The sequence below is a fragment of the Echeneis naucrates genome, chromosome 22, assembly GCF_900963305.1.
Source record: "Echeneis naucrates chromosome 22, fEcheNa1.1, whole genome shotgun sequence".
Taxonomy (NCBI): domain Eukaryota; kingdom Metazoa; phylum Chordata; class Actinopteri; order Carangiformes; family Echeneidae; genus Echeneis; species Echeneis naucrates.
In genome coordinates this window covers 16,111,195-16,134,817 of record NC_042532.1, presented here as the reverse complement: position 1 = coordinate 16,134,817, position 23,623 = coordinate 16,111,195, and the positions used below count along the sequence as shown (strand labels likewise).

At 41.7% G+C, this 23,623-nt stretch overlaps 1 protein-coding gene across 1 annotated transcript; it reads left to right on the top strand.

Moving 5' to 3' along the window:
* Positions 1-937: 937 nt before the first annotated feature.
* palm1b (paralemmin 1b) lies at positions 938-21,790 on the top strand. The gene is made up of 6 exons (XM_029493820.1): positions 938-1,414; positions 12,659-12,701; positions 13,403-13,483; positions 17,522-17,637; positions 18,312-18,382; positions 18,621-21,790. Exons 2-6 carry the CDS (start codon positions 12,660-12,662, stop codon positions 18,998-19,000), a joined length of 690 nt encoding a protein of 229 aa, XP_029349680.1. The 5' UTR covers positions 938-1,414; position 12,659; the 3' UTR covers positions 19,001-21,790.
* The last annotated feature ends 1,833 nt before the right edge of the window (positions 21,791-23,623 follow it).

The following is a 23,623-nucleotide window of genomic DNA, read 5'->3' as shown; positions in this document are numbered from 1 at the left end:
ACACTGACACAACCTTTTGGCTTAGTTATTGAGTATCAAACACTTAATAAATAATGCCAAGGTCGCTGTGTTTTGAACTCTGAAAGCTGCTGAACCAGCCATAAATATTTCATGCTGTGAAGAGACATTGCTAAGATTTAAAGCCAAGTTTAGGGGCTTGGACAATGGTGGGACATTAAAAGTGATACAACGGATACAAAGTTGGTTATTAGTTTTCTGTTCTCCTCGGCTGAATAAATCTCCTTCGATGCATCTGACGGATGACATTTTAGAAAAGTATCAAAAATCCTCTTGGCTGTTAGATAGAAACAGTTCCTTCACACAGCTTTTCGGACTGGAAACATTGATCAGGGGAACAACACCAGCGCCACCTGCTGCTTATTGGGCGCATGTACAACATATTTGGTTTATCTGAGGATGCCAAAGGGGGAAGAAAAAAAAAGAAAAGACCGAGAAATGACAGTAAGAAATAGCAAATATGGCCATTAATCTTTTTTTAATAAATGTAATTTTTGCTTTTGGTTAAATAAAAAAAAAATAACAGCAGGTAGCTATAATGACTTGGCACCGCTGAGAATCACTGGAGGCTCATCCTCTCAGCCTGGGGATATTAATTTAATACTCAGGAGAGTGAAATGAGACACTGAGCCACTAGATGGAGAAATGGGGCAGCAGAACTCAAACGAGCAGTCCTGGTGTTGGATTTGATCTCATTTTTCATGCATTTATTCCTTTATTTGTTTGTTCGTTCATTTGTTTTTTGTGTTTTTTATTTTATTTTTTTTTCAGTCTGCACGTCCGTCGCTCATCTGCCTGCCCTGACGCACACGGCCTGTTTCTTCCTCACGTCATGTGATGATGTGATAAGACAGGAGAGGAGCCGGAGAAGACGAAGGGGCGCCCGTCTTTTTTTTTTTGGCGAGAGGAGGACGCGTCGTATCTCAGGCGGGCCCCCATTATCTCCACAAGGCAGGGGAGGCGTATCCTTTTCCCCTCTGCACTCTCCTCCACATACCTCCCTCTCTCTCTCCCTCTCTCTCTCTCTCTCTCTCACCCATGCTCTAACCAGACTACAACCTGCCTCAGACGACGCCCCGCAGTCCGCCAGATTTGCGCCTCTGCCGCGCGTCTTTTCCGCCGCAGAGGAGAAGGAAAAAAAAAAAAAAAAAAGCCCAGTTCATAAACAACATCAACATCATCCCCACCATCAGCATCAGTATTATTAATATCACCAGGCTGAGAGGCATCAGCTCGCCGGTCAGGAGGAGGAGAAGAAGAAGAAGGAGGAGGAGGAGGAGGAGGAGAAGGGGAGGAGGAGAGGAAGGGGCTGACAGGGTATTCCGAATTGACGCTCAGAAATAAACGAGAAGGGCAGAAGAGACTGCGACGGGACGCGACCGGGATCCGCAACTGAGTAAGTCGTGATCTGCCGTTTGTGTGTGTCTCTCTTGTGTGTTTGGCCGCCTTTTCCAGAGGCCTGACCTGCTTTCGGGTGGTTTGTCCAGAGGAGGATGGTGGTGGTTTGTGCAGCGGCAGTCCGACAGCATCCCCCTGTCGACCCGGGTGCTTTGGTTTGGTTTGGGTGGGACAGAGGCAAGGAGAAATAATAATAATAATAATTCAGATTCAGACCTTTCTTTAGGTGGGAGATTCCTCGCTGTAAACACTGCGCTGCATTATTGGGAGGTTACAACTCGGTGATCGCAAGAGGCGCAGCATCACCCCCCCCATCTCCAATTTAAAAATAACACGCACGCTGTGAAGTCAGGCGCTGATCTTGGAGGTGAATTATATAGAGAGAAGTGGGAGGAGGGTGGGAAATGGCTGCAATGTTATGTCATGTCAACATGTATTTCATGCCTACAGGGCCGCTGTGCTGTACTGTACTCCGGGACGACAGGTGTTGATGGGATGGCGTGTTTACGCAAAGCCATCGTGTAATATCGACCGGTTTTGTGCGGACTGTGTATCAGGGTGTCATGGTGTTGTTGTTGCTGTTGTTGTTTTTTTTTTTGTTTTTTTTTTTGATGGAATCTCCGGCCGTGCATCTCTTGGATGGGAGATGCTGACTGGCTGTAGAGAGTCACAGGGTTTTCTGTGGTGTGTTGTGATGTGAGCAGTCTGCTCCAACATGGCGCGCATTGAGCTGATAAACCTTGGCCATTACATACTCCTGTCTGGAATTTGCACTGTGCAGAGGGCCAGCCAGTTGGGTCCAGAGCAGCAGCAGAGAGACCTCAGAGCATCTCTAATTTCACGTCAGGTTGCCACTGGTGATCCAGTCTGGCTCCTCCATCCTCTTAGAATAATCACGTAGGCTTGTGTTTATGCTCTGCAGTTGTTGGCCATTCCTGTGTCTGCTGATGTAATTATGTTTGATCACAGCAGGTATGGACACAAGTGGACAAAAGGGTGTGTTTTTGTTTTGTCTCGCGTCCATTGTCTCTGGCCTGTGAACCGATGTCACAGTCGTGGACAACACCTCTTGTTGACAAGAACAGCAAGTGCAAAACGACAACACGGGGATATATAAACACCACACACCCAGGACATACGTGTGAGACATCGAAGTGCAGGCTTTGTTTTAGTCCTTACAGCAGCTGGAGGTGACACCTGTGTGATTCCTGGAAGACAACAAAAAAACATGTGGAGTTGAATTGACTTATGACGTGTGACATGACGTCTCATTTGTTTGTCATGTCATCCCGGGTGTGAATGTTGAAAAAGAGGAGAAATGACTTCACTTCATGTCCTGAGGCCATCTGTTGTAAATAATATTTATCATTTTTATGTGGGTTGTTTATCAGTCATATGTGGGTGATTGTAGGTTGTCTGTCCATTGTTATATGTTGGATTTCTGCTCTATCTGTCAGTCTGTCTAGCTATCTATCTATCTTTTAGCTCAATACAAGTCAGAGGAATGATTAAGGTTTGTGAAGCACATATAACAGTTTTGGGGCTCTCTGGTGAGATATTCCAGACTGGATCACAGTTAAATTGCATGCTTTCAAAACTTATTTATTAAAAACTCATTTATTAATTAGGGTGATGAAACAAAACATTCTATGTCACTTACTTTTTTCAGGGCACACATGTATGTGTACATACATACATAAAAACCGATAACTCAGTGTGACGGAGATCACGTCACACACGTATGAAAGCATGGCTGTGTTTGAAATATCAGGCAGATCATCATAATATCAGCCATAATTGTTTAAAAGAGAGGGAGTCAAAGATTTATGAGAGTTCTGATGAAGGAAGATTTGCAATCATTAAGTGAGGAAATGAAGAGAGGGCCAACGAAAGCTGGAACTTATCGGTCGCACAAGTCTGTCGCTGTTTGTTGGCTGTTCTCTCATTTCATTGTATGTGTGAGACACGTTAAGTCCACCACGGGCCTCGGCTCGGCTGGGTGTGAGCCGAGGGTCTATACCCGGTTGGCTGCTCTGTGTTGTGTCAGCAACTCCCAGCAGAGCTGACAGCACTTGTCTTGTGCGACCAATCATGGCTCGACATCATGAGTCTGGAAAGCAACATTTTTTTTTTTTTTTCTGTGTGTGTGTGTGTGTGTGTTTGTCTGCTTGTATCCCCTTATTTATCTGCGTGTTTGCACTCGTGCAGCTTTTTTGTCCACACTCTCTGCAAGCATGGCAGAGACAAAAAGATGGATTGTGTGTCTGTTTGCGTTTGACTGTCTTCTGGGTAGGCACACAGATGGATCCGCTCTCACTAATTCGAAATAGGATGGTAACCGGAAATGCAGCTCATTTCTCATCTTGGACTGTCAGTGAAAAATGAGGTGAAATGTGAGTGAATAAAACTCTCTGCGACTAACTACATTCAAAGTGCACTTCAGTAAGCTGCCAAGCCCTGACAGCTGAGATAGGACTCCACGGTAAGTAGCACTGGGATAAAAATGCTCATACTGAGGAGCTCTTTGAAGTGAAAGTGTGTGAAACTGCACACTCACTAACGGCCCTGATAAACACTCTTTAAATAGGAAAAGGACCTCCACGTGTTTTTGACGATATCCAAGCAACAACAACAAAAAAAAAAAAAAAAACAAGCCAAAAAAGCAGAATTGGCTCTGACCTACGTCTACACTTTCACTATCAGCGAAGTCACACCACTGTGCTGCCTGCTCACTCACACAAGTGATCGCCTGAACGAGGGTTCAGCTCACAGCACAGCTTTTAGCTGATTCTTTGCCCTTTTTAGTCATTGGAGACAAATAGGTAGCTGGGCTGTGGGAGTGTCAATGCCGTGTGCACAGATTGTCTCTGCTGCCTCCTCAGGTGATAAAAACAACCAGTGAAAGCTACTTTAAAGACAGTTCTCAAAGTGATTAAGTGTAACTCTTACTTTTAAATTGACGGCAGCAGGTCCACTTTTTATTTTTAACACTGCACTGTCACTGCGATTGCTCTGCTAGCATTTCTGTGGCAAAGCTGCTTGGTACAACATCATTACCAGAGGACAGCAGGCCTCCCATGGGTTCATATTCTGCCCTGAGCGAGGAGCCCTGGGGTGATGGATACAGCTAATTACCCCCGCTGACCTTTCTGCCATTAAGAAACCATTTATGATGTGGTTATAAAATCAGATCAGTAAGGAGAATAGATGGCGTGCACTACAGAAACCCTTGCAGTCATGCTTTTGTGCTGAAATATAGTATAGCAGGGTGAAAGGGGAAGTGGAAGTAAAGGCTTGCTAAGCATAAAGAGCAATAAGGAGTAACATCTGGGCTCTGAGATGTGAGATATTATTAGATGCTGTGATGTACTCCACCTTCCTTTCTATTAATCTCTACCTTCTCTTTTACTCCTGGATAGTCACTTTTTCTCTCTTTCTTTCTATCTCTCATTCCCCACACACACACACACACACACACACACACACACACACACACTTGCTTTGTCATGATAAGGCAAAGGAGGATTTGTTTTTTTCAGCCTCTTCCCAGCAGATACTCTGTCTTCAGATAAATTGTCATTTTTAGCCACTAAATCTTCTTAATCTCAGAGGGGAAATGTGCAAAAGCAGTGTGTGTGAGTGCGTCAAATAGCCCCACTCCCCGAAATGTGCACACACCCACACACACACACACACACACACACACACACACACACACACACACTCATATGACGATCATCACTGTTCCTGCGAAGATGATATCAAAAGCACTATTGATAAAGCGGTATAAAGGGATCATCCATGTTTTTGCACTCTAGATAACCTTAACATAGCAGCACACGCACACGCACATTCATTAAAGTGTTGTTTAATGTGAAGATGTATAAGATATGTCAGATCTTGTCTCATTACAAAAGAAATATGGTATACTTAAAATCCCAGAAGAGGCTTGACAGACATTCGCGGCACAGACAATTCTGAGCGTCTTGAGAGCCTTAAGTGGGGACTGGGATGTTGCCATAAGGGGAGGCACCTTTTTGGCCTAATGGTTCCTGTGTTAATGTTGAGAGCTTGTGTATAGGCTTCTTATATCCGGATGTATAGTTTGCTGATTGACCAGCAAGGCAGATGCACACCAGGAACACACAAGACTATGGAATATGCTCTGGACAGTGTGCAAACAGGTTTTGGTCACCACTAATCTTGTTCCATTGTTTTCTGATAAAAGATGCAGAGTTTGTGTGCTTTGCAGTCCAGGACATTTGATTTTTGATTGCAGTGACTTTAGTAATACGGGCTATTTATAGGTTTTGCTGTTGCTACGAAGACAACATTGGCTGCCAAGATGAAATTTTACTTGCTTTATTCACCGAGAGCTGTTTCCAGAGGCCTCACCTTTGTCACATCTCCTCTGCAATTGAATTTTGCATGAGAACCAGCTAGGCACAGCATCATTTTCCAATAGTGAATCACTGCAGCCTGCACTTTTCCCTGAAGACATAGCGCTGTTCAAAAAAGGGTACGATAGTTTTTCATCTTGTAAATACAACAATGGTTGAAGTTTGTGTCATGCTTGTCGAGCTCGCACTGCGCACTGCAAATTCACGCTCTTGTCAAGATTCCCAGTCAAAAAATTTGTCGAAAATATTTTCCAGTTTCCTACTAGCATCTGGCAAGAAAAACATAAACTCTTCACGCTGGAGAGGCAAACCCCTGAGATTAATCACCCAAATTATTAATTTTCTGTCAATGAACTAACAAGCTAATTGCCCCATCTCTGTATTCAGCCCTTCACAGTGTTGATTTTGGTCATTGAAATGTGTGTGACCTTTTCTCATGGTATCGTCTTGTTCAGGTAACGCCCTTGCGACGGTGCACAACCCAGTTTTAGCATGCTTATTGTGTCTCTCTACGTCCTCCTTTCAGATGGCCAGAAGCTTCCAACTCTCTTCTCTGTGTTGTCTTGCGTAGTATCTTTGTTCCCTCTTTTTTGAATGGATTTTTCACCTGCCGCGAACCAAAATGTCAGAGGCCACCTCCTCAGTTGTTGTTGCTCATCCTGTTGTCCTAATTTGTATTTTCTCATTATAATGGTTAACCAGACTCCAGGCTGTGAAAAATCCCACCTATGAGGTTAAGGGTAGATGTCAAAGATGTTTTGTGTGAGGTTTTCCGAAAGTCTTCAAGCTGAACCTGTCTTCCGACCACTTTGCAGTGGGTCAATAAAGCGTAACAAGATCTGCAGACTTTGCAGACATGCATAAAAACGACGAAGCACTGACCACAACTTGCAATGAAAAGGTAATGTTACTGTTGCAGAAGTAATGAAGGTCAAGTGTGGCCAAGGGAGGGAATGCGGGCATAAAGCGAATCGATGAGCAGGAATCCAGGGGGAAGAGGCAAGGTGAGGACGTCCCAGCTCGAGACTCTTTGAAGAGACTCAGAGGAGAAAGCACAATCAGTTTAGTAACTTTCCGAAAACAAGATTCCAGCAATTATTCCCACTTCACGCAAGGACTGGCCAAACAAGCAGAGGTAAGAAAGTAGACAATATTTAAATGGGCAAGGTCAGACAGCATGTTGTATTGTTTAAAATCTGAAAGCAGCCCAACGTTGAAAATGGCAGTTCTTAAATTTGTTAAATGATTATTACTATAATACACAAGTGTGCATTGGTTACAGAAGGAAATAGGAAAAAGCTTCCGCTTTACTGTGACTGTTCATTTTGGGTTTTTATGTTTCAAAAAGAACAGCCTCTTCTTTCTGTTTGCTAGCGTACTGTGTTCTGGCTCAGCAAGGGTTAGGTTTTTGATTTTTACAAATCAGTTCAGCAGTTATGGACATCTTTAGCCACCACTTCCATTGTTAGTCATTAGTTTTACTGTTTGTTCTACCACTGAACAGGCTTTATCTAAATTAACCCTAGTAGCACCACCAGAATTGTCTCATTTTTGGTTTAAGGACAATTTTTTTTTTTTTTTACAAATCGGGTGTTTCATTCTCAAAATATAAAAAAATAGCGGAGGCGAGTTTGGATGATTTACTTGACACAGAGGATCTAATAAATCACAGTATGCTTGCCTGATAGAAGGACTACTTATTGTGTCTGCTTGTGTCATTGCCGTACCAAATCTCTGCTTTCAGGAGAGTTGACCTCCTGAACGTCTGCGTGTGGCTTCACATGGATGTTACAGGCTCTTCCAGGGTCTTGCCCTCCCTTGTACGGTCAGAGCTGTTATTTCTGGGCGACCTCAGGATGGGAAAAAGACTTTTACCCTCTAACGCCTCAAATACTAACATGTGACCTCAGCGGACTTCCTCTAACCTTTATTTGCACCACACTGTTTATCTTTGGCACAATTTGGACTGTGCCTGAGATACAAGGATGCAGAATTTCATGTTAGGGTTTCTGCTGTGGTGGCTTTGTGGTGTGCGTGCAGGCTCGGGACGAGCGAATGTGTGTGTGACCGGGGCAGAAAGGCAAGTAGGAGTATTGTTGTCCCTGTGCTCTTTTGGCCTGAAGGAAAGAAGCTGCAGAGTCTCTCAGTTTATTAATGCAGGGGTCATTAAGCTCAAGAGTCAGATTCATAATCATCATTCTTTCTGAAGCGAGAGAGAGTTATTTCACTGTGCATGTGTATTTGCATGCTATTTCATTCAAGAGTAGCCAGAAATGGCCGTCCTGTTTACATCTGGGATCTTTCCAGGTTGTAAGCCCAAGCCGTAGTAATAATTTAACCTGCCCCCTGTCTCCATTTCATATCATTTCTACACAGCAGTTAGTTCTTGTTCGTGTGCTCAGGACTTTCATTATGGTTAAATAATGCCAATTAAAAGGTTCGTGCTATTTAAAAAGAACACCTGAGTGTCGAAGCATTTCCTTATCAGGATTTTCTTCTCATTCCAGTGTTGTAAAACAGAAGTCATTTTACCAAATTTTCCACTTTGTTTACTGTAACTGCCCTGTGAAATGCAGTTAGGCTGTCAGACAGTTCACTAGGTTGTTCTCCACGACTTTCACTTTTCCGGTTTTGTTACTCGTCTCATCCACTGTGATGGTTTGGTAGCAAGCCTTTAATTGAATTAATTACTAATAATTTCATTTAAGTTTCCGACAAAAAATACAATATTTGTCCTTCAAATGAAGTGAAGTGAAAGTAAAAGTATCCCCCAAAAATAATACTCAAGTAAAGCACAGATACTCAAAAACTGTACTTAAGTACAGTACTCAAGTAAATTTACTTCGTTACTGTCCACCCCAGTTTCTGAACAAAGAGAGGTATAAGAATGATGAAGAAATGAAGAATGATTAACCAAACCCAGTGTTAATGTGAGGGCCGCATTTCTGGATTTTTTTATTTAGCCAAATTAGGTGAAGGTAAAATATTTTTCTCTTACCTCAGAAGGGAGAGGTTTTTTTGTTGTTGTTGTTGTTTTTTTTTTTTTTTTAATCCAGGTTGGGCTCCAAGCCACCATGATATCCCCAAACAAAGATGCTCAGAAGGATTATTGTTAATTTAGCGCCATGGGCATTAAAGTAATCACTTTTAGGGCATCTCAGTGCAGACAGAGAATGTGTAAAGTGACTGCTGGTGCCAGAGGACCATGAGCACGATGCTATTAGAAGAGGATGCTGGTGCTCTCTGCAGATAGTTAATGTGTTCCTGGAAATGCTAGACGAGCAGCGCATTCATCAGGGAATAGGGCTGGTCATTAAGTCTGTTTCCCTGACTTCTGCCATGCACCTGCCTCGACGTATTATGAAAAACATCCTTAGTTTTAACGTATGGTTTGTCTGCACGTCCGCTGGTGTAACAAGACCGTCTCTGTCCGCCTGACTGATGTTGTTGATCCATCATATTTATCCGTCTCAATGTGTCCCTGCTGGCCTGCCTGTGAGCAACCGGCTGCGTCCCTGGATGTCTTCCTTTTCTCGGCCATAGATGTAATTACTCTTCTAACTATGCTGCAAAGAAGCTTGTCTTTGTGTCTGCCTCCATAATTTATGAGAGCTGTACCAGGACATAGGTGCACAACGTTCCACTGAGGTGAACACATTTTTTTCCCCGATAGATTTTAAAAATGAATCACAGCAGTAACCTAGAGGTCAAAGAGGTTTGCTTAGTGACATCAAGCTGGAATGATGTGAGCCTTTAACTCCCAAATGGTTTAATGGGCTGCAGTAGTATGGGCAGCAGGTATCTCTCTTCCTTATCTAACCATTGCTACATATCCAGCATTAACAGCTGTGATATTTTATTCCTGTGCTCACCAAGAGCTCTATCTTCAGCAGCTATCCAATAATACCACTCTTGTCTCAATCACGTCTTTTACTCTGCTGAAGTTCTCCTAACCAGCGAGGCTCAGCCCATCTAGTCACTTTCTGACAGTAACTTACTGTTGTGCCAGTGTGCCCGACTCAGAGGGTGTATGATAACACAACAATGGCCAAAGGTTTTGTTGAGCAACAATCGCCAACACCCACTTCCAGGAACAGGCCACATTTGGCAGCAGAGAAAACGTAAAGATGGGACCTTTCATTTCTGAAATTTCCAGTCAGATGAGGATATCTGACGGGGACATGTTGGGTGTCCTCGTAACAGTGATGGGAAGTTTTGTGTATAAGCTGTTTCCGATAAAGGTTTTGAATAGAGTTCAGGTATCAAGTGTACGCTGGTCTATTTGAGGAAATGAGTGTCGTTTTTCACAACTGATGCAGAGACAACAGAGGTAACTGACCGTAGTAGAGTTACTTATCAGCCGTTACGTCTGTGCCTCCAGTCTCCTGTCAGCTGCAGGTGAGCCCTTTTTGTCATGCTCAGGCTCAGGGCGACGTTTCCCAGGCCAGTCATTTAATAACAGCAGACTTGAGCCAGTGGTACCAGGCCTGATGATACGATCCAGATGAGCTCAGCTGCACAGTCAGCGTACTGCCCTGCTTCTACTATATCCCGAGGGCTGGGATGGGAAGGAGTCTTAGGGAGAAACTTGGCTATGAAACAGTATTTGAATAAGGTCTTTGTGATATAATCCTCTTTTGAATGGTCGTCTTATTATGTTGTTGTTTGCAATTACTCAAGATGCATAAAATTTTTTATAGACTTGTTATTGTTGATTTTGATTTTCCTCATTTCATCTCCACTTTTTTTTCATTCAAAAGAATGTTTCTGGGCTGTGTGCGCGTGTGTGTGTGTGTGCGCGGGCGTGCTCACATGCGTGTGCTTATGAATGTTCTCGAAGGGCTGATCAGATGATTGTGGTTTCACTTTTTCTCCACAGGCTCTCCATGTGATGGTGATGTGGGAGGTGTGTGAATGTATGTGTGTGCAAATGCAGCACACCCCCCCCCCCCCCCCAACATGCACACACACACACAAAATGTGATCATGAACTCTGCATGTCACGGATTGATGAATAATACACCCCCGAGGTTTACTGGAAGTCCTATGGCTTCGTTCATTGGACAGAAGAAACAAGCATGAAAGAAAATGTATGCTTCCTAATGTTTAGAGAGGGGCCAGTGTTGTTGCACTGCATGCCTTTTTGTGGGGAAATAAAAAAACAAAAAAAAAACAAAGTGTCAGACCAAACCTACTACAGGGGTGTGATGGAAGCGATGTGGTCTGTTGATATGCCGTGAGTTACATTTTTTTCCTCACAATCTAACCTTTTGTTAGGAAATGATGCAAGCAGATTCTCATGCTGCCAGCGGGGGTCCTGGCCGCTCATCAGAGTGAGTGACACAAACCTGCTTAGCACATTTTTACTGGCACTGGAGAGCTGTGGGTGGAGGACTATGTAGAGATGTTTTGTCATAGGACTTTTGTAAGAGTTTGGCTTGGACCAGTGAAGGGAAATGACAATACCATATGTGTTGTGATACAACTTCAGCTCAGGATGGAAAAGGCTCAGCGTTTTTACAGACACAAAACAGTGTCAGGAATCGTACAAGTATATGATAAGTGACGACGGGATTTCCAGAAAAATGTTGCTATTATAACAAAAATAATAAAATGTAATTTCGTGTGGCTGCAGGGAGGTGTCATCCTGAATAATTTCATAGTTTTACTTGTTCCACAAAATGAAATCTTTAGTCAAATTTCCCACAGTGTGGTTTAAGAATGAATGACTTTCCTTGTATAGAAGTTAAAATGTAATAACATTAATCCATAGAACTTCTGGCGGTCTTAAAACGTAAATCACACAGCTGCAGCTTTTTTCTCAATGAATCGATTGTTTGGTCTTTAAATTGCCAGAAAACAGAGAAAAATTTCCACCAGAGCTTCTTTCTTTGCTTTTACCCGACCCAAAGTCTGAAACCCAAAGATTTTTAATTTAACAGAAAATGATGATGAAATGATGAGATTTGTTAGATCCTCGTGCTTGAAAACGGCCAACAGCTGATCAGTTATTAAAGTGGTAGGCACCTAATGAACTGCTAATCGACAAAGACAACCAGTCTGTTCTTTCAGGCCTTGAGTTTCACACAAGAATTTAATCTCCTTTATTTTTAAAGTGAGAGACTGCACACGAGGTTATCAGACACAACACCGACTTTTTTGTCAGCTGATATATCTCATGTTTAGTGGAGAAAAGGTTGCATAGTAGCATGTATTATTGTGCTGCACACAAACTATGGGTGCACAATTCTGCTGAAAGAGTCTTTAGCCCCCACATATACATTCCTACACAACATAACATTCCTCTTCTATAGGAATGTCAGCTCAGATGACATTGCCAGCCCCTTTTATAACTATATCTTCTTACACCTGATGTTTGAATTATTTTGGGAGGATTGTTATTTTATTTGGACCAGTTGTTTACTTCCAGAAAAGGATGTGAACTTTTTTTTTTTTTTAAAGCGAGTATGATATAGTGATAGCTTTGTCCCGGCAGCCGCAGTCCCTCCCCTCCGGCTTCAGCTCTGCTTCCGTCCATCCTCCATCCTGGAGCTCTGGTCTGGAACCTATTAGAGCAGGAATCTCCAGCAGCGCCCTGCTAGCACATTAGCATGCCTTCAGTGATGTTCCCTGACAGGAAAGAGGCACTGATTTAGTGCGAGCGGACAGATATTTAACCTCAGTCACTGGGAAGTCACTGAAAGGTAAAAAGCTGGTCAGTGTATGAAAAGATGTTTGTCACTGTGTGTAATGTCAGTGGCGATGTGTGGTTGTGACTCTCTCTCTCTCTCTCTCTCTCTCTCTCTCTCTCTCTCTCTCTCTCTCTCTCTCTCTCCTTTCAGGATGGCTGAGGTGTCACAAGAGGAGAGACTCCAGGCCATCGCTGTAAGTTATTTCTGCATACGCACATACGTTGTGACTTCTTCTCATACGCACACACACAAAGAGAGCACATTAGGACATATTGTTGCCTGAAGAAGCAACAAATCATGGCTGCTTGTCATGATGTGACTGCAGGTCTTAATGACTCAGCCTTTTAAGATCTCATCTCCTGCACCCATTAGCGAATATCAAAAGCTAATGTAGTAGTTACAGCTCAATGCCTTTTTTCTGTCTGTCCTTGCATCCGTCAGTCTCTCTTCCCCTCGTTGCCCTTCACCCTTTTGTCTGTTTTTTCAGTCCGGCATAGTTGAATATACTGTAATCTATGAAATTAGATCAGTATATCTTTTACAACATGTCACTAAAATGCTTTTCAATTAGTTTTTTTTCTCATTCAAAATCATTTCCTGGTCACGCAGGACAAACTGAAATATTGAATTTGAAAAAATGTGTCAACAGGACTGGTTTGTACCTCCTGTGGTTGTGTGTGGTGAATATACAATGCGTACTGTAACTATACACCTGTTCTTGTTGTCCCTCGCTTACATTCACAATTTCATCGGTGTACACACAAGACACTGTCATTAAAGAATACCGCTGAATCATCAGCGTGGACAGTGGAAGCATTTGGCTTTATGTCAATAGAAATGCTTTAATACCCGAGTTTCACTTTAGCTATTCAACGCCTTCATATTTGGAAACAGGAGAAGAGGAAGAAGCAGACAGAGATTGAAAACAAAAGAAGGCAGCTGGATGATGACCGACGGCAACTCCAGCATCTTAAGGTACACACAACACGACCGCATGCACGCACATTCTGCACATGCCCTATTTGTTCTACTATGACCGTGAGAAAGTATAACGTAATGATGTTCCATGTTTTGAAGGGAAGACTATGGAGTACCTGTTTGTTTGTTAGCGTATTAAAATGCGGTCACCAGGTTCTGGGATGCTTTTTTTTTTTTTTTAGATGTAGCTCTATTGTGGGTAACATTTTAAGACAGAAATTAAAACTGAGGTTGAAAAATATAACTAAATGGAAGTGTTACAGGTTTTAGCTCTTCAATACACCACAACCTTCTTTCACTTCATACTTTTATGTGCTTAGTTGTGGTCTATTGGCACGTGTTTCCAGTTTACCCACGCAGTCAAACCCAGATACATGCTTAGGTCTCGGATTCAAGACATGATTAAAAAAAAAAAAAGGCAAGAGTTACTTTTACATATTATACATTTCCAGTTTAATTTCCAACACCTCAAGTCCATTATGACTTCATACACATTTATGAAAGTGTGCACACAATGTTCATCGAGGCTGTAAGACACTGAACCATTCAAGAGTAATAACAAGTTGGTGTCAACTGGCAAACTACAAAATTGCAGAAAGTGCGCTGACATGTTTTCACCTCAGTAACACAACTTTTGTGGGAACAATTATGCTGATAACATGAATGTATGTGAAAAGAAAAAAAGATTGCAGAGAGGTACCTGAACCGCTACCATGACCAGCCTCTCCCTAATCCTCACTGAAACTCCCTCCCTGATCCCTCAGACGCCCACACAAACAATATTAAACTTTGTGATTCATTTAAAAAAAATATCAGCGCAACAAAGTGTGATACTCCCTCACTGCTGCTGTCATGGAATGTTCAGAATGGACAGATAACACCGACAGCTCTTCCACACACTGTTTGTACGTGCACGCTCCCTGCAACACACACGCAGACACACACACGCATTCAAATCTGCATGCATGCAAACACACACTCATTGTATCAGACTCAAGGCTTTTGTCAGCGTATGTGTCAGCATTATCAAAGCTATTTCAACCCAACACAATTCAGCAAGTCACAGATAAGAGCAAAGGTTGCCTTGTGTTCATGCATGCGCAGTGTGCTCGTTTGTGGCAACGGTGTTTGTGACCTGTGCAACAGGCCTTGCATGCTCCCACTTTTTCTATTTTCAGAGCAAACCTTTTTCAATGTGTCAATCTATGTATGTGTGTGTGTGTGTGTGTGTGTGTGTGTGTGTGTGTGTGTGTGTGTGTGTGTGTGTGAGATCTGTGTGCGTTGCTTCGTAAAAGAACACAGAAGCCTCAGACAATGCGGTGGTCTTTGGTAGAGGAAACAGATTTTTGTCCCACTCCCACCAACAGGAAACCGCTCTTACACCCACCGCACCCCGCTTTCGTCTCTCTCACACACACACACGCAGACACACACAGACACACAGAGGGGAGGTGTAATCAGCATTAGGGGCTCTTTGTGCAAAGTACAGCAAGTATTTCTTTTCCAGAGGCAGAACTCAAGTGGAAAGCCTAATAAATGTCTCCGTTTACACACCACATATCATACATATACACACTTACACCCACACTCACAGTGCTGCTAAGATATATGGAGATGAGGTAATACTATGTTGTTATCATAGAAACATTAAAAAGAGCTCTGTTTGTGATTAGAAAGCTTTAGCAAATATGATTATGCAAACAGCAGCTCCTTTAATGAAAACCTCTGAATGTCCAAATGTACCTTTAAAAACTGAAAATACACAATTTATGGCAGAAGAGTGAAATGTTCCAAAGCAAAATAACTGCACTTCGCAATGACAATAACTTAATAGTTATTAAAGAAATAGCTTGACATTTTCCTTAAGTTTGCTAAATAAGAAGATTATTACAACTCTTGCTGTTTAAGAAATATGAAGCCAGAGCCAGCAGCTGCTTTGCATAAAGACTGTAAAAAAAGGGGAAACAGGTATCCTGGCTTAAAGGGCAACAAAATCCAATTTCCAACACCTCTGAGGTTGAAATGTTAAGATGTTGTATCATTTATTTATTCTGTTTATTATGTGTAGCTATTATGTTGTGGCTTACCTTATGTCTAACTACGCTGAAGTAGTTTCTAACTTATGGCAATAAGCAAATGAACATATTTCCTGAAATAAAGACTGCAGTCAACCGTAGTAAGACTTGCATGGACTAGATGGGCTTTATTTTTGAAAGTTTAATTTTGGAGTCTCAGTTTGTACTCGGAGCGATGCTGGGACGAGCTTTGAAATTAAGCTGTTCTTTCTACAGCTGTTGAGTACATTTGGGTGAGCTAATGTGTGCGTGTGTGTGTGTTTGTTTTGTGTGTCGCAGTTCCGCCCTTTGTCTGCTACGTTAGCAGCTTTTACCCCAAAGAACAATAGAGAGAGACGTAGCTTCAGCTCTAGCTTTATGGCTGTCTGTGCATACTGGAGTGTGTGTGTGTGTGTGTGTGTGTGTGTGTGCGTGTGTGTTTTTTGTGCGCATGAGTGAGTACATTAGTGATGTCAGGCATTGGGGTAGTAAGGTGTGGCAAGAGAGTGAACAAGATTGAAAAAGAGAGGGAGGGGGGGAGCAGGGTTAGATTCAGTACCCCAAGAGACCACTCAGGACCGGGTATGAATAGTGTTGAATTACACTGTGCAAGTGTGTGTGCTGTAAAGCACCATGAAGCTGGGTGTCTTTACTCAGTGGTAAAAGTACGAGTTTAAGCAGCCCCAAACAGATAAAGATAGGAAGAACTGATGGCCATACACCACGGATTTTACAACTTAATTAGAGTTCATGAACTGCATGACGGATTGAGATGCATGCAAAAAAAGAGGAAGGGGCGTGGGGTCGAGTCGCAGAAGGGGAGAGAAAAAATAGGGGGAGTTTTTCTGTAGAAATTCTTGCATCACTAGAGAGGAATTCGCATCAAGCACATGTCCAGATTTTCAGTCCAACTCGTGAAAACAAGAGCTTTTTCTTGCACTTTTCCATATGGCCAAGCAGGGTTGTCTTTCACTGCACGCTCTAACAGCTGCGAGTAGGACACGCTGTTATATTTACCTCAAAGCATGCCAAGTATTTGCTTTGATACTAGCCTATCTACAGGAGGGAAACGCGGATGGGGAGTGAGGATAAGAATACAGGGGTGGTTGGAAATCAAAAGAGGAAATAAACAATGATTTGAAAAGGAGATACAGAAAGGGAAGCTAAGAGAAATTTTTATAAAAATCCATAATAGAAGAAATTTGACTGTGGTTGTTATTTTAAATGACAACATGAACATGCGTTCTTTATCATTTTGTCCTACAATTAACTTAACTAATTATAACCTGGCTGACAGTTTACAATCATTAAATCTGGTCACAGTGTGTGCTCTCAGCTTGTCGGTAAAGATAGCCTTCAACTCAAGCTTCCAGTGGTTTAAGATAAGAATTTTTTTTTTTGTTGTTGTTTCTGTTGTTGTTTTTATCTTTATCTGGATTACATGCTCAAATGAGCATTACAGGCGAGTTATATCTTAGTTTGGCTTCTTTTCTGCTTAGTGCCAGAAGCTTCGATGCTCTGGCTGTGTGCCGCAATCTACTTGGCAACAATAAGTTGGCAGCAAATTGAAGAATCACTGAGTGGCAGCAGCCAGCAGAGAAGTGGTAGACGCGCTCCTCTGTAGATTAGCTGAAGGAAGTGTCATTTTCACCCGGTGAAAGTGCCACTAATCTGCCCTCTGAGGGAAAATGCAGTGATGTCCAAATGAAAAAGGGTGATAACGCAGAACATTCTGGGAGATTTGAAGTTCTGCTAATGAATTTATCAGCTGCTCCTATTGAAAGGCTCATGATGAAAGCCCCACACCCCCCCTTTATGAGCTTTTCATTATGGCCCACATGTGCACTCATACACCAAAACACGCGGATCATTTACAGAAAAACGTGCTCCTCAGATGAAACTAATAAGCTGACTTAATTCAATCACGTTTCTACTTCATCCTCAGCAACAGCATGTTTATGTTTGTTGTGTACACTTGCAGTCGAAGGCACTGAGGGAGCGCTGGTTGTTGGATGGAGCTCCAGCGGAGGAGGAGACTCAGAAGCGTCTCCAGGAAGAAGAGGTGAAGACTAAACTTCTCGAACAGGTCATCCTCAGGTCAGCATCTTAATCTTATCTTTCGGCATGGTCAGCCTTTCAGACAATCCTTCCACGGTTTTGTTGGTTCAGCAAATGCGCACGTTAGATATGTGTGTTTGTTATGTTAAAATTATAAGCATGTGCACATTTGACCTACAGTCATGCTTTTTACTTTAATAATGATAAAACTGTACAACGGCAGGATGAATAAAACTGCATTATTTCATTCTCCCATCGTACAGTCATGGCGGGGACCTTTTGTGCGACGCTAAAAAGCTGTGACAAGGTTTTAAACTGCAGCCATGATGTCATGGGTGGCATTGGACCATAAGTGATGCAATCCAATTGGAGTGTCCAGACAGAAAAATCTCAGGACATTAAATTACCAGATCTGCTACTGTGATCGCTAGGAAGTCTAACTTTGTTTGTGTGTTTGAGTAAAAGCACAAATAGACATCATATGAACTAATCAATAGCCAATATTGTTTGTATATTTTAGTATTGTCTTTCACCAGAAATTGTGTTTGCTGATGGTTAAAAGACATTGTAAACCTTTAAGGAACAAATCCTGGTCGTGTTTATCTCAGTTGTATACAGAAACTGTACACAGTTTGATTGTGTAAAAGAATCCCCTGCTCGGTTTAAAAATAATATTAATAATTAATTCTCATGTGTGTCTGTCTCTGAAATAGGCTGGAGCAGGAGATTGAAGAACTGGAGACAGGCGTGCCATCCACTAAGGGTGTGGCCAAAGAAAATGGAGGTAAGTTTGGTGTCCACAGCAACGCATTATCACACAGGAAACCATGACAACGCAATCTTAAAAAGAGAAACTGTGCTAATAAAAGCCTATTTTTTTGCAATATTAACTTAGTCTTCTCTGCTGGAAGTTATTAAAACAATATTTCCTTTCTCTCTTTGTCTCCATGACTTATCCTGACTACCCGTCTTTGCTTTGGCACACTCAGGTTTTCATAACGGTACTCTGGTGCTCCCTATAGGTGAAAATGGAGTAGTGCAAACCTCTGGTCAGACCCCAAAGAGAGAGGTGACAGGGATTGAGGCTAAGCTGCTGGGTCCCAGCCCTGACCAAGCTAGTGCAGACAACCCCGTCACCCTGGTTTTCATGGGCTACAAGACCGTTGAGGAGGAGCAGGAGACCCGCACAGCCCTGGGAATGGAAGGGGTGGATGGCAACGTGAAGGCCGAGTTTGTTGTGATCGAGGATGGGGAGGGGAAAGCTGCAGGAGAGGCAGCCACAGAGGAGCAAGCTCCACCCAATGGGAGCATGGCAGAGAAAGAAAAGGCCAATGGAGGAGGGGAGGAGGGTGAGAAGGAAAAGGAGAAGAAACAGACCTGCAAATGCTGCACGGTCATGTGAGCAGTGTGTATGTGTGTGTGTCTGACTGAATGTGATTGTGGCAGTACAGATATGTGGATGAGTGCACAAATGCCCCTGTGTGGGTACATGTGTGCCATTGCATGTGTCTGTATTAGCAGATGTGTTTTACTTTGTGTCCGTGTGGGAGGATGTGTGTGTATGTATGTGTGCCAGGACTGGAAAAAAATAAAATAAAACAAAAGCCGAAGTACACAGCCAATATACCAACAATGAGAGCCAATGCAAGCTCCAGCTACAACAACAAGAACCGCAAAGACTCATAAGTACACTTTTCTCTGTATACTTTCTCTGATATGTATTTGACTTTTGGTTTCTATTGATATTTTTCTATTTTTCTGTCTTGACATTTATATTGTATTCAGTATGTATATCTTTATTATGGGACTGTGTACTGTAAGTTCATTGGTATTATTGTTGGAAAAAAAAAAAGAAAATGTATTAGCTCTTTGGACTCTACTGCTACCCACTGGGGGGGGGGGGGTCTGGAAAATTTTAATCATTTAAGTCAAAACAGCAAACTATGAAGGACACAGACACTTATATATATATATGTGTGTATAAATATATATATATATATATATATATATTTCTCTGAGTAGGCCTACCAACTATTTATCAGTCAATTTCATATTGCAATATTGTCTAAGATATTATTTTAAATAGTATTTTAATATATTGATATGAAATTATGTTTTATACAATGTATTTATTGTTTTGGTTCTCTATATCATCTCAACTGCAACCATTTACTGCATGTAAGCTTTTAAGCACTACCACATTTGCGTTACAATCATTACAAGTGTCTGTGCTGTCGTCGACTCATATGTGCTCATATCTTTCTATGGCTAAACTTAATGGGCAGTGTTACAGATATGCATCAAAGGTGCTATTTGTAGGTTTTGCTACTGCTACACAGTCACCTGGGTGCCACACGACACATCCGAGCTCAGCATCAAACTACATTCCTTTGCTCGCCAGTGGTGAAAAGCAAGGCCACCGTTAACTCTTGTTTGAATTGCATCTTTTCTTCTGCTGAAGTTAGCACGCTGACAGCTACCTGTCCCATCTCCTCACTTCCCAATAATAACTCAATGTAGCTACCAATCTGCCCTATTTGAGAGTAGTGCAGCTCACATGGCATATTTTGTTGTAAAACAGCCAAAGCTCTTGTCAAACCACCTGTTTCCAGCAAGGTAACGTGGCAGCGAAAACTTACAAATAACTCTTTTTTTAAAGGAACCATTTGTCTGTTTTGCTTTTGCCACAAAACAAATATTAGCATCAACAGCATTTACCAGCTGTTATTAACACAGGAGGTTAGAATATGTCCTTTAAGTAGCACTACTTCTCAAAGAACTCAGTATCAAGAACAGAAAGTGATGAGACAGGCCGACAAGGCCAGAGCTATCCGTTAGGTGTGCTAAATTCAGTAGAAAAAACAAAGTTGTATAAATAAAAGTAAAACAAGAGGGTTCCTTCGCACCTCTGGGGGACAACTGCCATTGCAAACATCGGCTGTCCAGCAATAGCAAAACTCAGAAATAGGCCCTTTAAAGTTTAAAAAGAAATCTACAGCACGTACACAAGAGGCAAAATCAAACACTGACTATGTTGCAAACTGCATCAGCTTCTTATAAATGCTGTATGTGACACAAGAAGCTTAAGATCACAGCTTTTGTATTTTTAAAGATCAATACGCTTACTGTATGATTAACAGAGTCAGAACAAACCATTGTGCAATGATTAGAAATGCTGAAATTATTTTGCTCTCTCAACAGTAGAATCAATGTAAATCTTATGAGGTAGCACTGCATGAAGCCTTGCACCATTTTTGACTGTCTTGTCACTGTCTGTTATATGGTATCATGTTCACATGAATGTAAAACCAGGGGTTAAATTGGGATTCGTTCTACCGTAATAAGGAGGGGTGAGCCGGCTCAGTTCACCATAAAAAAAAACAAAAAAAACAAAGGCTTTTGTCTCTTTCTGAACCAAATAAAATTTGATGATTCTGTAATTTCACTGTGTGTTGGTCCGCTGCTGGTTTCTGTCATGCTCTCTCCCAGTTTAACCCCTGACACTTTGTCTGTAGACCTGGCCCCAACAGTACTTGAATAGACTTCCAAAAAAATTCTAATAATTTCTGGTGATTTTAAACATTTTAACAAGGATATAATCTTTGGAGTTTGGTTTCATGCCTTCATCCAAGCTTTTTAGCCTTTATTTTGTCATAACCAAGCCATATTCTGCAATGACAAAATAACCAATATAAGCTGTGGGTTGTGAGGACACAAAGAAATCTTAAATATGTACACTATAGCATTTGAAAAACTGAAAGCCTATTGAAATACATTTTGGCTCTGGTCTCCTTGTTTGTGTGGCAGACAGAAGAGGCCATGGATTGTCTGGGTCAGTGGTGCTATACCACCAATGCTTCTGCTCCCCTCAGGCTAATCCATGTGTCTGATTCATCTACACACCACCGCCATTATCTCATTATCACACTTTTTCCACCGTCATCCTCGATCCAACGCAGCTCTGTCGTCTATGCTTGGGGATATGCGGTACAAAAAAAAAAAAAAACCTCTGAAGTTGGTGCTAATCCTGAGACTCGCCGAACATCTCCATACTCCATCCACCAACTATTCTTCAGCTCTTTCCCTCTAGTCTCGTGCAAGTTGCTGGTGAGGGAGGATTTTGGGAATCTACTGCCTCCTGCGTAGACTTGTTGAAAAAAAAAAAAAAAAAAAAAAAAGAAGTCTTTTGCAACCTTCAGTGCCAGATGAATTTTTCAAGTCCTGCCTGCATTTACCACCAGAGAAATGATCCCTTCTGAAATTCCCAAGGGGAGTGAACAGGCATGGACAGATGAAATATAGTCTATGTTTTCCATATGTACAGTGCAATTTGTTTCTTACTGACTCATGTTTTTTTTTTCTTTCCAATGGCCTCGTTGCAAGGCAGTATATTGTATTTGATGTGTGTATTTTTTTTTAAGAAAAAAAATGTGTATTGTTGGTGCCTTTGTCAGGTTCAGTTGGTTGGACTTGTCTGTCTGCCGCCATTTTTAGATTGGGCTTTTTCTCGCTCTGTTCCTAGTCATGATGATCCACTGGAAACACTGCCTTCTTCTCTGGAGGGTCACATGTATAGTAGAATATTACTCTAACTTCTCCATGCACTTAATATGGTAGGTAATATGCAGACCACTGTTGGTGTCTTGAAAAAAAAACTTTGTATCCTGTACCCTATTTTAACTTTTTAAAAATGCTGGATTTGTTTAACTGAAACTGACTGACTGAGGATTTTTTGTTTTTGTTTAGTTTTTTTTTTTTTTTTTTTTAATCACCGATATTCCAGAAAGTCTTATCAGAAGCAAATCTTCATGCAATGATTTTTCAACAGTTTTGGAGGATACAAATTTTATACAGGAGTCTAACTGGAGGTCTATGTATATACAGTCTATACACATGTATATCTGTGTGCATATCTACAAGAATATGCATACATACATATGTATTCATAGAAAAATGTCAATTTGTTTAGCTAAAGCTTTGCTTAAAAAATGGGTCTCTGGGACAGCAGCAGAAAAAGCAACCTTGTGTTAGACCAATGCTTGTTCATCTATTCTGTGGTCATCTAAATGTTTAATCTTGAATAAAACTGTTTGTTTACAGCAAGTCAGATAATTGTTTATGTAATCAAACAAATATGTACATGCTGTAGATAGAATGGGACACATAAGCTATGGTTAATGATGTGTGCCAGTCTGGCATCTTAGCTGATGGAGTCACAGATGGTTAGGGGACACCCTTCTGCGATATGTACACAAAATGATATGCAGATCAACAATCCATCTTTTTAGGACAAACACAACTGGTCAGTCGGAAGAGGAAAAACTTACAGTTGAACACAACTCATTTTGGGGGAGAGAAAATGTAGAATGGTAGAGTAAGAGGTGTAAACTGAAAGAGGATGTGGCCAGAACATGAAACCGAGAAGACACAAGTAGCCCTCCAAAAAGCTTATATTGGAGAATCAACTTGGCTTGTACATTTTGTAAAATGCACTTCCAAGAACATGCCACTAGAGAGCATGCGTGTACTGTTTTGGAAAGTAATCTTATTTCTCTTTCCAGAAATGCTGAGGTTTGTGTGTGTGGGTGTATGAGCATTAGGGTGTGGATTTGGGAGACAAAAGAGGGAGAGGCATTGAAAAAGGGCATTCATGAGAGGTAGGTCAGGTACCCAACATAACAACTATAATTAACTAGTTTAATGTTGCAGCAGAGCCAACTCTGACAAACAGAAACACGGAAATCGTCTTGAGTCCAGTATGAAGGTGGCATTTTTCGTTTGCCAGTGAATTCTCAATGATGACACGGATTGTAACGTTTAGCATTGTAGAAGTAGAAGGACTGTTTCACATCCCAGAGACAGAGAATACATTGTGTGCTCTTTGTAGGTCATAACTCTGACAATGCTTTTCCATGTTCTCACGCAATTAATTGGATTAGTGTAACTTGAAATGGTCATGGCGAAAGGAAGTGTTGATGGAGATATTTTTTTCATTATTTGAAATCAATTAGAAAGGAAAGAGAAA